Here is a 15,661-nt window from a genome sequence, read left to right on the forward strand (position 1 = left end):
GCATACTGTACACACACACACACACACACACACACACACACACTGTACACACACACACACCAGCTGTTCACACTTTGAGCAGTGATCAAACACTGCCGTGTCCGAAATGACATCAGACACGACACACACACACACACACACACACACACTCCTCTGAAAGTCAAAGACACCCCCCCCCCCTCCCCCGGCGTCTGTCGCCACGGTAACAACATCCCATCATACAGGTTTACTTACAGGCGCTTCAGGTTGTCTGCTACACCGTTCGCATACTGCTGGTCAGCCTGGAAACACAAACACACACACACACACACACACACACACACAGACACAGAGAGAAATAACCATGTTAGAGATGAATATGAGAGCATAAGAAAAAGACACGCACACACTCACACTCTCTCTCTCGCACGCACACACACACACACACACACACACACACACACACAAGTTATAAGGGAACTGAACTTGAGATTATAGGAACATTTTACCATCTTTCTCCATGAAATCATTGGAACAGACTCTACACACACACATGCGCACTCACACACACACACACACACACACACACACACACACACACACACACACACACACAGCGTGGGTGAATTGAATATTCTGCCTCCAGATACGAACACCAACAACGTCTTGAGCAATCGATGACATCAGAGTCAAGCCTCCTTCCCGGCCAATCACAGCTCAGATCAACTCCCTCAGGGATCCAATCATCTGGCTCAAAATGCATCCAGGAAGTGGGGTCGTAGTGAGGTCACACATGTTTCTGTCCGTCATGAACGGACTGCAGCTGTGCGTGCGTGTGTGCGTGCGTGCGTGCGTGCGTGCGTGCGTGTGTGTGTGCGTGCGCATGCGTGCGTGCATGTGAGAGAGGTTTGTTTTGGTGTGCTGGAGGTGCCAGCTGGGTGGAGTTTAGCACATGGCACAGTGCGATGAGAAGCAAAGCAGATCATACTTCCAGTTTTCCGTCTGAAAAGTGGGTCAGTTTTCTCTGTTTGTTGGAACTAATATTTGATTGTGAATATAGATGATTTTGGTATTGATTTCTGCTAAACAGAGTTCAACTGATTGGCTTTCTGAAGATATTGACACAGATACAGGATGCTAGCAGTATTAGTTAGTGCCTGTGTATGGGCGGGGCATGGGCGGGGCATGGGCGGGGCATCTGTGCTGGATGTTGTGGATATTTCCAGCTGTTTTCAGCATTGTTTCATGTATTTGCATAAAGCAGAGTGACGTGAAGAAAACGAGACTGTCAGACAGCACAGGGACACATGACCTTTATACACACACACGCACACGCGCACACACACACGCACACGCGCACACACACACACACACACTGACCTCTGCGATGAAGACCACAATGACACAGTCTTCCTTCTCAGCGGCGCTGAGCTCTGACATCAGAGAGTTGAGCGTGTCCGTCAGGTAGGAGTGCACCTCCCGCTTCACACTGGGTACCCCCATCACTATGGAGACTGCACACACACACACACACACACACACACGCACGCACACACACGCACGCACACACACACACACACACACACACACACACAGTAAGAAGAGTGAGACCAGTTAATGTGAGAACCTGTACGCATGTTAACGCTAGGTGCTACTAGATGGGCTACATGCTAGTGTGCTAATCAGATGGTGTTAGCTGTCGCTGCACGATGTGAGTCGCGCCTGCGCCCGGTCGTTGCCCGAGCTGTAGATGTGAGAGTCACGGTTTACGGCACAGACCTCCATTTAGCTGTTAGCCATTAGCTCACAACCACAGATTCATGTGTATCTTCAATTAAAAAGACACGTTATCTTTTCACACTTGATTGACATTAAGATTGATGCGGACTCATTAGCCAGCTACAGCTTTTATGTTACCATGGCCACTTTATATTAATCACTGATCTTAGCGAGTTGGCTAGGTAGCTAACTGATGTAGCAAACAAACCCATAATGTTTCACATCACATGAGCCAAAGTGGCGATAATTATAATTGCATGACTGGAAACTACTTTGTTTCCAATGTTCACCTGCAGCTAGCAGCTAAGATGTCATAAAATACGACTCAGATCGGGTGGATTTAGGCCAGGCAGCAACAACAGTGCACACACACACACACACACACACACACACACACACACACACACACACACACACACACACACACACACACACAGGATGTGACCGTGGCCATCTGGTTGGCAGTAGCTTGTGGTTGGCGTGTGAAGGTGTTACATGTTTTTATTGTCTACAGCAGAAAGTGAAGGAGCTGTAACGTTCAAGAGACCAATTACAACAAGCCCCGCCTCCTCCACAGTCAAGCTGTCACTGAAGGAGACAAGCCCCGCCTCCTCCACAGTGACGCTGTCGCTGAAGGAGACAAGCCCCGCCTCCTCCACAGTGACGCTGTCGCTGAAGGAGACAAGCCCCGCCTCCTCCACAGTCAAGCTGTCACTGAAGGAGACAAGCCCCGCCTCCTCCACAGGGAAGCTTTCACTGAAGGAGACAAGCCCCGCCTCCTCCACAGTCAAGCTGTCACTGAAGGAGACAAGCCCCGCCTCCTCCACAGTGACGCTGTCGCTGAAGGAGACAAGCCCCGCCTCCTCCACAGTGACGCTGTCGCTGAAGGAGACAAGCCCCGCCTCCTCCACAGTCAAGCTGTCACTGAAGGAGACAAGCCCCGCCTCCTCCACAGTGACGCTGTCGCTGCAGGAGACAAGCCCCGCCTCCTCCACAGTCAAGCTGTCGCTGAAGGAGACAAGCCCCGCCTCCTCCACAGTGAAGCTGTCGCTGCAGGAGACAAGCCCCGCCTCCTCCACAGTGGAGCTGTCGCTGCAGGAGACAAGCCCCGCCTCCTCCACAGTGGAGCTGTCGCTGCAGGAGACAAGCCCCGCCTCCTCCACAGTGGAGCTGTCACTGCAGGAGACAAGCCCCGCCTCCTCCACAGGGAAGCTTTCACTGAAGGAGACAAGCCCCGCCTCCTCCACAGTCAAGCTGTCACTGAAGGAGACAAGCCCCGCCTCCTCCACAGGGAAGCTTTCACTGAAGGAGACAAGCCCCGCCTCCTCCACAGTCAAGCTGTCACTGAAGGAGACAAGCCCTGCCTCCTCCACAGGGAAGCTTTCACTGAAGGAGACAAGCCCCGCCTCCTCCACAGTGCTTGCTGCGAGCAGAGTTGCCAAGTCCACTTATTATAACAACTTTGGGCTTGTTTTTCTGTAACGTTGCTTACTTACAAGTATTGTTAGTTGTGGGTTGTGTGTGTGTGTGTGTGTGTGTGGTTGTGTGTGTGTGTGCGTGTGTGCGTGCGTGTGTGCGTGTGTGTGTGCGTGTGTGTGTGTGCGTGTGCGTGTGTGTGCGTGTGGTTGTGTGGTTGTGTGCGTGTGTGTGTGCGTGTGTGTGCGTGCGTGTGTGTGTGTGTTTGTGTGTGTGTGTGTGCGTGTGTGTGTGTGTGTGTGTGTGTGTGTGTGTACCTCCTTGGCGGCCCTGGCCCACGTGCACGGCAGGCTGCAGGCTGTCCTCTCTGCTCAGCAGGTGAGGAAGATGATGGAAGATACTCGGAAGCTGCAGCACGTTTTTACTGCTGCTCACATTCCACAGCTTCATCCTGGTTTCCTCTGAGAGAGAGAGAGAGAGAGAGAGAGAGAGGAGAGAGAGAGAGAGAGAGAGAGAGAGAGAGGGAGAGAGAGAGAGAGAGAGAGAGAGAGAGGGAGAGAGGGAGAGAGATGTTAGTCTAGACCAGTGATACTCAACTCGCCCACAATGGAATTGCAAAAAATAAAAAAATATTTTATTTTTTATTTTTTACAGTGCACCTGAATGCAACATGCAAGATACCCGCTGAATAAGTGTCCAAATGTTCATGTCATTCTGGCCAATACTTCTGTTATAGCATTTCAGTCTGGAATATGAAATATCTTTCAATAATCTATGATTTAGCTGCTAAATTGTCAAATACCGCCATCTGCTCGCTACCCAGGCACTTATGTATGTACTTAACTTAACTAACTTAACCTAACTAACTATCCGGTGTGCACAACATTGTCAGACTAAACTCCGACACCCCAAAAACCTACAATCCGCTACAGAAAAATGTATATTGTTTGTTTATTAACTGGCCCCTGGCCTTCTATCATTTCACGAAAGTGGCCCCCAGGCAAAGCAAGTTGAGTATCCCTAGACTAAGCTAAGCTAACCCAGTCCAGGCTTACCTGACAGGCTGCTCCAGGATGATGTTGATGTCTCAGAGCACTTGCTTCTAAACTAAGCTAAAGCTATGGTAAACTAAGCTATAAGAGAAACTAAGCTAAGCTAACCCAGTCCAGATTCCAGGCTCACCTGACAGGCTGCTCCAGGTGCGGTTGATGTCTCGGAGCGCCTGCTTCTCAGCGATGGCTCTCTTGATCTCCTCCAGGACCAGGTTGAGCTCCTTGGAGCGCCGCAGGTTCTCCTGCTCCGCCGAGTGGAGACGCTCCCTCAACGCAAGGAACTCCCTCTGGTAGATATCAACCACATCTCCTGGAGAGGGGAGGAGAGGGGAGGAGAGGAGAGAAGAGGAGTCAAGTCAATGTCCAAATGAAGCATCGCATTAGTCCATCAGAGACCTTTCATAATAGAGACACACCTCTGCAGGCTCCGCCAAGAATAAGAAATGGTTCTCTGCCGGTCTCCTAAAAGGGCGTGGTCACCTCTCCCTCTTGTAGTGTTGTGAGAGAGAGAGCCTGGTGATGCAGGGTCAGTGCTGACCTAGCAAGCTAACTTGGGATAGAGATCGTGAGTTCCCAAACTCCACACAAACCACACATCTAAACACAAAGCTTGTTAGCTCACTTGCAGGATGAGGTTAGGCACGCTTCTTCCACCCAAGCAGCCCAGCAGGCTGGTCCAGTGCTCTCAGAGGGCACTCTTACTGAGGCTTGAGATGGATATCCAAAAGGAGACTGGAGCGCACGGATCAAGTGTATAAAGGTTTCTTTATTGACTAACGTTTCCACAGTGTGTCTTCACACTTCACACTTCAGAGTCAGTGACTCTGATGAAGACTGGCCTGCTGATTGGATCAGCGCTTAATCATTCACCAATCGCATCCGTTCTCACAGCAAGGCGGACCATTTAAATATGGCTGGTCTTTGCTACTCTAATGCTGCCACACGCATCGCTGCTTGCTGGCAAAGCTTTGCCTCCACCACCCCAGCCTCCATCTTTGTAGTTCAGAGTCTTGCATGGCTCAAAGGTTAAAGGTACATTCAGTGATGTTTTGTGTTAAAATGAGTGTTAAATGGCTCTATATTCTGACAACAATCACTGACATAGTGTTTGGTCAGTGACTTGAAACCCCCCACCCCAGACTGTCCTGTATCTTTGTCCTGTAGTCCTGCATGCAGGGCGGAGTGCTCCTGATTGTAATATACAATCATCACATGGCACTTTAACACGTTCACTGCCAATGACGTATTAATCCGTCAAAAAAAATCCAACGGTTGACTGCCAATGACGTATTAATACGTCAAAAAAATGGAAAAAAAAATTTGACCGTGGGATGTGCATCTAACCCTTTTACATCTCTTATATAAATATTGAAGCCACCGAACGTGTACAACCCATTCCACCGACCCACTAAGTGGCGACAGTGCTCTCCTGACTAGAGGAAGGCAAGCAAAAAGCAGTGTGAGGAAGCCATTCTCATGAAAATGGATTGGCGAAAACGCTTTCGTTTTCGCTCTGATTGCTGGCGGTGCGGGATTGCAAATTTGCATAATAGATTACGGGTGGAACACACTTTGAAACACGCAGCATAAATATGACCAGAATCGCAAAAGCTTCATCAAAGCTCTCAACCGAAACTCCAAGAAACGAGCGAGCCCATATCCAGACTTGCACAGCGGCCGCCAGCAGACAGGCAGCAGCAGCAAAGCAGTGAGCCTGGTGACGCGAGGTTACAGGAGCAACAGAAACTAGCTTGTGACACGCCCGCTGCAGACAAGAAGAACACACACGGAGGGAGGAGTTTGAAGGAGAGGGGTGTTTCCTGCTGTTATGGAGGAAATTACTGTTCAAAACTATTGTTTAGATGTCTGACGTCTTACTGATGCCAAAAATGAATGGTTAAAGTGACTGTTCTATCGAATTTCACAAAAAGCCATTTATCTCAGAATACATTTTCAGACGCTGAAACCATGCTGTATTCAAGTGCTAATGCCTACATAACTACTAACTCTACAAACTAACTCTTTTAGACAGAGAAAGCACACATTCTATTACCGGTAGTTCTTTTTAGATATTTTGTGTTCACAAAATCTTAGCAGAAAAGAATCCTCAGGTCTTGAAAGATGAGCCAGAATCCTCAAAAAAACCCTCTGGCAGAACCTACCTACAGTAAAAAAAAAAAAAACAGCTGGCAGTGAATGTGTTAACATGCAACTGTTTTATAGAATAATCAACTAAAAGAATATTGAAGATAATTTGAGAATCAGACAAAGTCAAGGTTTATGTTTACCCCACTTACATTACCCAAATCCCCATGTTAGAAACAAACAGATGCTAACACAAAGCTAACATGTCGCTGCTAAAACAAGACGTCACTTAGCTTACTGATCCACGTGATTGATTTAGTGTTCAGATCATGTCAGCCTGTTAGCCAACTATATAGCATCTGGCTACAGAGTGTGTGGGAGTAAAGACTACGGCTAAAGACAAGATAGTTGACTGTGTTTACTGATGCTATTGATTTTTTAATGCAGTTCTGCCAATCAATTAGTCAGACTAGCTGTGACTGTTTCACTTTGGACAGAAAATCTCTAACTGTCTCTCCTCTTCCTCACTGCTGTGTGGAGAGAGAGAGAGAGAGAGAGAGAGATAGAGAGAGAGAGAGAGAGTCCCCAGAGGCCCCAGCCCCACCTCCACAAGGCTCCAGACCCAACTCAGCGTACTACGCTCCAGCTCCACCTCCACCTCCACAAGGCTCCAGACCCACCTCAGTGCACTACGCCCCAGCCCCACCTCCACAAGGCTCCAGACCCAACTCAGCGTACTATGCTCCAGCTCCACCTCCACAAGGCTCCAGACCCACCTCAGTGGAGTATGTTTTACCCCACCAAGCTATCCAGGAACAATACAGTTGGCAGCAGCAGCAGCCAGCTCAGACTCAGCCTCCAGCCCAGAGAGACAGTTACGCTGCTGTAGCCGCCAGAGGCACCACATCTCCACCTACTGAACTGAACCCAAATCAGATAAGAGATGTTATCACATTACTTTGCACTAAATTTCTGAACTAGTGGAAATCCCATTAGCTCAGTGATTTAATGATGGATTGTTGTTGGTGCTGGCTGTTCTACACTCCTTTATTGAGTGTGGGGCATCCTGCGCTTGTAATATTCATCATCACTGAACTACACTTTTCATGATGTTGCATTCATTTGGTTTGTAAATCAGATATTCTTTAGTAGTACACTATTTTGTTAAGAAAAAGAAAATTGCATCTTTCTCAATTAGTAACTGGAACATTCAGGGCTTATCCTCTTCAACTTTTGGTTTGAAATCAGCAAACCCTGAATTTGTAAATAGTATTAAAAATATTGATATAATAATTTTGAACGAAACTTGGAATCAAAATTGTATCCGAACTAATTGCCCAAACAATTATATAGAACTTGTTATACCCTCTGTAAAACATGACCATATTAAGAACGGTAGAGACTCAGGCGGTCTACTACTGTGGTACAAAGGGGAAAATAAAGAGTGCATCTCACTTGTTAAAAAAGGAAAACAACACATTTGGATTAAAATTGACTCAAGTATTCTGGAAAACGACAGAGATGTATATGTATGTGCAATCTACATCCCACCCTCAAACTCACCCTACTATGAGGAAGACATTTTTGAGGAAATCCAAAAAGAAACCTCCTTTTTCCAGAGTTCAGGATCAATCTTGTTATGTGGTGATCTGAATGCCAGAACTGGTAGAGAGCCAGACTTCATTAACTTTGAAGGAAACAAACATACCTTACTCTCACATTCCCCATTGTACCACACTTCATTAAATACACAAAGACAAAGTTATGACAGTGTGCTAAACAAAACTGGCAAACAGGTACTACAGATGTGTAAGGGTCTGGGTCTGTACATTGTTAATGGCAGAACAAGAGGAGACTCTCTGGGCAGACTCACACACTGCTCTGTGCTAGGTAGTAGTGTTATAGATTATGCCATTACCGATATTGAACCAAATTACATAAATGCATTTCTGGTATCACCACAACTGCCCTTATCGGACCACAGCCAAATAACTGTATTTCTGAAGAAGTCATTGTCACCCATTGTCAATCCAAACCCAGAGCCAAGGATGTTTCCTCTGCCGAGGAAATATAGATGGACAGAAGAGAGCACTGCTGCTTATACCGCTGCACTAGACCATGATCACATTCACAATATTCTGGATACTTTTCTGAACACCCAGTATCAACCTGATGAAGAAAACATGAATCTGGCCACACATCATTTAAACAGTATATTTATCCAATTAGCAAAAGAATCTCAATTAAAAATATCACAAAGTAAAAAATCCAGCATAAAGCAAAAAGACCGATGGTTCGACAGAGAATGCACTTTATCAAGACAAAACCTGAGGAAACTGTCAAACAGAAAACACAGGAACCCAAATGACCCAGTGGGATGGCTTGAATACATCAAGGCCCTAAAAGATTACAAAAAACTCCTCCATGTGAAAAAATTACATTATATGGAAGGAGAACTCAACAAAATTGAAAAAGCTATCGATGATAATACCTTTTGGAATTTATGGAAAAGCATTAACAGAAGCCCACGTGCAGAGACGAACCCAATTCAAAATGGCAATATCTGGATAAAATACTTTGATGACCTCTATGAAAATCCAGAATGTCACGGTCTGAACCCCAGTCAAGTTTTAACGACTGACAAACTCAAAGAACTAGAAAGGGCAGTGAAAGATAACCAATGTGCCCTTGACTACCCCATCACTCTTAAAGAACTAAAGGACCAACTTAAAACCCTTAAAAATGGCAAAGCCTGTGGTATAGACAGCATTAGCTCAGAGATGCTGAAACACAGTAGCTCAAAACTTCAACTTGGCATACTAAAACACTTTAACCTGGTGCTGACAACAGGATATTAAAGGCCTTATTTCTCCAATATTTAAAAGGGGAGACAAGTACAACCCCAGTAACTACAGAGGCATCTGTGTTAACAGCAACCTCAGCAAACTCTTCTGTAGCATCCTAAACTGCAGATTATTAGGGTATCTCACTGACCACAATGTCCTGTCTAGAAGCCAGATTGGCTTTCTACCCAACCATCAAACATCAGACCACATCTACACACTACATACACTTATCCAAAACCACGTTCACAAAAAACATAAAGGGAAGGTATTTGCATGTTTCGTAGACCTAAAAAAGGCTTTTGACACAATTTGGCATAATGGATTATTTTTCCAAATCTTACAATGTGGAATTGGTGGTAAAATATACGACCTAATTAAATCCAAATACTCTGACAACCAGTGTTGTGTAAAAATTGGAAACAAAAGAACAGAGTTCTTCAAACAAGGGAGAGGGGGGCACCAGGGGTGCAACCTATCCCCTACCCTATTTAACATTTACATTAATAAATTGGCCACAATTCTTGAACAGTCCCCAAGCCCTGGATTAGATCTACATGGCAAAGAAATTAAGTTCCTCATGTATGCAGATGACCTGGTTATATTATCCCCAACAGAACATGGTCTACAGCAGAACCTCTCACTGCTGGACACCTTCTGTCATAACTGGGCTTTAGACATCAACCTTGACAAAACTAAGATCATGGTATTTCAAAAAAAGGCCAGATCACAAGAATCCAAACACAGTTTCACTGTGAGAGGGACCACACTTCAGCATACAATGGAATATAATTATTTAGGCATAACCAGTGCATCTGGCAGCTTTGCTAAAGCAATACATTCCCTGACAGATAAGGCACGCAGGGCCTACTATAGCATTAGAACTTCACTAAACAAATTCAATCCTCCAATTCAAATTTGGCTAAAACTATTCAGTAGTATAATTCAACCCATCCTTATGTATGGAAGTGAAGTGTGGGGCCCCCTAATTAATCAGAGACACACCTCATGGGACACAACACCCACAGAAACATTTCAACTCCAATTCTGTAAGGAGATCCTCAAGGTCCACAGAAACTGTCCAAACCATGCATGTAGAGCAGAGCTAGGTGTGTTCCCACTCTCTCTCCACATGATCAAAAGATCAGTGAAGTTCCAGGCTCACTTGGCACAAGCTGATCCTGACTCATATCATCACAGAGCCTTTCTAAGTAACAGCCTCAGCCCAGAGACAGACCCTCTGAGAAACATCAGAGAAACCTGCCACCTCCAAATACAACACCTCCACCATCTTTCCAAACCCCATCTGCAAACAATCGACAGAGAAAACAAAACAATCTACATTGACAATTGGAAAAATGAAACAAAATCCATCAACAAATTAGAAACCTATCGCTTATTGAATAGAGACTATTCTCTCGCACAATACCTGGTAAGCGTAAAAAAGCCCAAACAGAGACGCACATTAACTATGTACAGACTCAGCGACCATCAACTAGAGATTGAAAAAGGCCGTTATAAGAACCAATGGAGGCCCAGAGAACTGAGAGTGTGTAAACAGTGTTCTTCAGGGGAAATAGAAAGTGAGGTCCATTTTCTCCTCTCCTGCCCCCTGTACCAAACTGTCAGAGAGGCCTTCCTGCAGCAGGTCAGAGCAGCAGACTCGTCATATCAGGGAAAAACATGTGATGAACTGATGAAACTCTGTTTAGGTGAAGAACGACAATTTACACATTTAGCCGCACAATATGTAACACTCTGCCATGACATTAGGGGAAAAACAATGAATTAATATGATCTGTTGAAATGTGACTACTGTATGTATTGTAACTGTAATCACTTGTATTTTATTAATGTTATTTTGTTTGATCAGTTCTTTATGCTTTGGCAATATTGTACTTGAGACATTCATGCCAATAAAGCGAATTTGAATTTGAATTTGAATTTGAGAGAGAGAGAGAGAGAGACAGAGAGAGAGAGAGAGAGAGAGAGAGAGAGAGAGAGAGAGAGAGAGAGAGAGAGAGAGAGAGACAGAGAGAGAGTTTTAGCTTGAGAGAGAGAGATTTAGCTTTCATAGGATTATCCTTGTATCGACATTCTGGGCCAGATGCCCTCTCTCCGCGTACACACACACACACACACACACACACACACACACACACACACACACACACACACACACACACACACACACACACACACACACACACACACACACACAGAGCATGGTAGTCACACACTAGTCACAAGTGGATACTCAAAAATTGCGGTGTGTGAGAGAGACTATGGGGATCTGTGGCAGGGAACACTATATATATATACATATATATACATACACATATATATAAATGTGGGGCTATATGTTTATATATATAGTTTATATATATATATATATATATATATATATATATATATATATTATATATATATATATATCTTTTGTGGAGAGAATTTAGAAGTTGTAATACCTCCCTCAAGACTTAGGGGGCGCTATCTGCATCAAGCTGCTCTCCATCATATGACTTCATGTGGAAGGCTATAAAAAGATGTGAGTGGGGGGAGTTCGGGGTCAATCCCCTAAGCCAGGACAGGAGAGGGGGGTTGAACCACAGAGAGCTCTGTGTGACTTTGTCTTTTGCAAATAAATCATTCTAATACTTTTAACTTCTAGTTTATTGTTTTTTTTTTATTATGTTAGAGTTGTAATTTTACCACACTTTTCACAAGGGAGACTCAGTCTGTGCACAGAGTCTATCAGTCTGACCACTAATAAGACTCGGTGTGGAGCGGACGTCCGCGCCAACAACTTCCATCGTTGTTTATACAGTCCGACGACGTCGTCTCATAATGCAGTTTATATGATCAGCCAAAATGTCGTCTGGGCCGAAATCACCTACAAAAAGTACCGATTGGTCAACTCTAATGGGACCATAAACAGAAGAGGGAGTGTTGGCGCGGACGTCCGCTCTACACAGGAAACCCAGAAATATCGTCCGTCTGTCCCAGAGTCGTACTACTCGTGCTACACCACGCCCACCGCCACCGTCACTTCTGAGTATAATCGTGCATTCCTTTATAACTGGGAACTGGTAATCTTACCGGTTCAAAGTTCATGAGCTGGTACGTGACGTCACTAGAGCTGGTATTTCCCATTCCAAACTGGTAGGAGCCTCAGCAGCCCCGAGGTAAAAAATCCAAGATGGCTGATCCGCGCAACAGTAGTTATAATCATATAAATGCTATTTAGCACTTCTGTCTTGTTTGTGTCTCATTAAATCAGCTGTACACACAGCACGGCCTACTTCTATCTGTGTGTGCAAAATGCAAACGCGCAAAATGCCACGAAATGCCTTGTTATCTGTTATTGCTAACAATGGCTAGCGAGTGGATCTGACCAGTGAACAAACAGTGAACTTCCCAGCTCAACTTTTCTGCAAATGGAACGCTAACAAAACGGATGTGACGTAATTTAGCCTTCACATCCCAGTTCTTTTGCGATAAAGGAACGCACGATAATATACCACACAGTTTGTAATGACTCTCAGAGCCCCCATGATACATGCTGTCCAGCAGGTGGAGCCAGTGAGCAGAGGCTTTCATGTACCTACAAGACCTCAGCATAACCAATAAGGTCGACTCCAACACCAATTTCCATTCAATTCAATTCAGGTAAGATCAGTGACTATATCATGACATGTGACTATATCATGACATGTGACTATATCATGACATGTGACTATATCATGACATGTGACTATGTTCCATTACTGAGAGGTAGAACAATGATTATGGCAAAATTGGTGTGTGTGTGTGTGTGTGTGTGTGTGTGTTCTTCCCTAGGCTTCTCCAATAATTAGTCAAGCAAGATAGCATGACATGGGAACATGAAACAATCACATGGGGGTCAGAGGTCACTGTTCTGCAGAGATTATATATCACACACACACACACACAAACACACACACACACACGCACGCACGCACGCACGCACGCACACACACACACACACACACACACACACACACACACACACACACACACACACACACACACACACACACACAGATCAATAGATGAGATGAGGATACATAGCTCTAATACACTGTAATCCTGCACTATACCACAACCACAACACACACACACAAATTCACATACACACACTGTCAGCATGATCAGCATGCAGACAGGCGTCATACACACAGTTTTTGTTGTTTTTTGAGAGAGGGAGAGACAAAGAGACAGACGAAAAGGCGATAGGCGGTTAGGTTTGAGTCATCTTGTGGTTGTGTGTGTGTGTGTGTGTGTGTGTGTGTGTGTGTGTGTGTGTGTGTGTGTGTTACAGAGGCTAATAGCTGCACATCATGGGGTGGAGACCACCTAGGTAATGAGATTATCGAGCACTCTCACCCTCTCTCACACACACACACACACAAACACACACATATGCTCTCTCTCACACACACACGCGCTCGCTCGCTCACACACACACACACACACACACACACACACACACACACACACACACACACACACACACACACTTTTATGGTCCACTGCCTTTTCAACTGACTGTGGAAGGAGGAGGGAGAGGAGGTTAAGGGCTTAGATGAGTGTTGTTGCTCAGCCTGTCTCCAAGATGGAGGAACACTGGAGAAGTTTACAAGTATAGACCAAATCACCGTGACGTCACCATGTAAACAAATTTACTTCCGGGTACCACTTGGGGAAGGCGGCAGGTTTAAATGTGCGTGTTGTCAAATAAATGCTGTCAAACCCTCTCGTTGTTTTCGGCCGACTACGGTACTTTCAATTTAAATGGTTAAACGGTTGGTAAACATGCTTGTCCGACGTATCTAGCCTTTCTTCTGTGTTTGTTTTATGTAGTGTTAGCTAGCTAATAACGTTTGTTTGTCTGTCAAACTCGCTGTTTTGCAGACTCGTTAACGTAGAAGAGCCTGGTGACACGAGGTTACGTTAACGTTACAAACAGAGCTACTGACGCCACGTTAATTTAATTTAGCTTCAAGTCTACTCTGGTCTGGTCCAACAGGTAAATTAGCTAGTCTGGTCTCCACTAACGTTAGTGAAAGTGTTGTTATGAATGATATTAAACAACAACACAACACGGACGAACCATTTGTCTTCTTTGTCTGTTTTTGTCTTCAACACGTCAGTTTGTGCCGTCCACCGCCATTATAATGTGTGGACCTCAGGGGTACCCGGAAGTAAATGTAAACATCCCGCTGATTTGGTCTATAAATGTGGATCAAGCAGAGATGGTATAAAGAGATGGATGTCCACTGTGCTGCAGTGCTACAGTATTGGTCTGTGATCAGCGAGCTGCGTGATCACTGGACAGTCTACCTGTCAATCACGGCCAAAACACTTTTTTTAATCATCTATTTTACTGTAGAATGGGAGCATCATTTACAACATGATCCTCAGGCTGTGTTGAAGAAGACTTGAAACTAGAGATTGAGACATGAACTCATTAGGAAAGTGTTTAACCCATTCATACCTGATGCAGCATTTGCGTGTATATCCCTCATTTGTGTGCGTATCCCTTTAAGACCGCGAACCACGTCGAGCGGTTCGCGGTCTTAAAGGGATACACACACAAATGCTGCATCAGGTATCAATGGGTTAATGAGGTCATCACTCAAGTTGGAAGTACATTTCCGTGTGGTGATCGCACTTGAAACGGCGTAGCTGTGGCCGGACACAGAATTGAAACATATTACAAACAAACATAAATATCGCCCACATACTCAATTTTACATATAAATAGATAGATGGATATAAGCTCAAATAAATACAGTCTGGTATTTGTCTGTTGATTATTTGTTGAGGCTATTTTAAGTTTGAAGGCTAGCCTATAGCTGCAGCAGCCTCCAGGCAGCTTATGCTATAGTAGAGCATAAGCTGCCTGGAGATGCAGGAGAGAAAGCCCGAAAAGGAATAAAGCATACCGTCCATAACCTAGCATGAAAGATGACATTCATTGCACACTTCCTATGATTTCCTAGGTCCAATAAAAAAAATGATTTTTGTCGGGCTGAGTCGGGCTGAGACCTCCATGTTACCGGACCTCCTTTGCAGCCAGTGGAGTCGCCCCCTGCAGGCCATTCAAAATAATGCCTTTACCCCTAGTGTCTACTCCAAAACACTGAGTTGTAGCTTGAAAAGAGTCCGCTCAGTTAACCTGAACAAACTGTTAGTTAGCTAACTAACTAGCCAGCAAATGTGAACACGCTAATGATAGCTGATACTATATATATACGGTAGCTAATGTGCTAATAAGAGGTGTTAACAACAAGACAGTGATGCTAATGGACGTTCAGCATTGAAAGCCTCATGGGAGAGAGAGAGAGAGAGAGAGAGAGAGAGAGCGAGCGATGGACAGAGGGCATGGAGGGAGATGTTTTGCTCAGTGTTATTGTTTGGACACACACACACACACACACACACACACACACACACACACACAGCTCATGTTCACATGGCTGG

The 15,661-nt window shown here is 45.0% G+C and overlaps 1 protein-coding gene across 1 annotated transcript in view; it reads right to left on the reverse strand.

The window, feature by feature from the left end:
* Positions 1 to 230: 230 nt before the first annotated feature.
* The window catches only part of LOC310790362 (alpha-1,3-mannosyl-glycoprotein 4-beta-N-acetylglucosaminyltransferase B-like), a gene marked incomplete at its 3' end in the record, with an annotated part of 103,890 nt that continues 88,459 nt past the window's right edge, over positions 231 to 15,661 (reverse strand). Inside the window, exons 2-5 of the mRNA XM_083652045.1 lie at positions 4,357 to 4,536; positions 3,492 to 3,635; positions 1,360 to 1,493; positions 231 to 281 (exon numbers count right to left, since the gene is read on the reverse strand). Of these exons, the coding sequence (XP_083508171.1) occupies positions 231 to 281; positions 1,360 to 1,493; positions 3,492 to 3,635; positions 4,357 to 4,536 (509 nt within the window). The remainder of the gene's footprint in view (positions 282 to 1,359; positions 1,494 to 3,491; positions 3,636 to 4,356; positions 4,537 to 15,661) is intronic.

The sequence above is a fragment of the Poromitra crassiceps genome (genome assembly GCF_964638095.1).
Source record: "Poromitra crassiceps genome assembly, chromosome: 15".
NCBI classification, from domain to species: Eukaryota; Metazoa; Chordata; class Actinopteri; order Beryciformes; family Melamphaidae; genus Poromitra; species Poromitra crassiceps.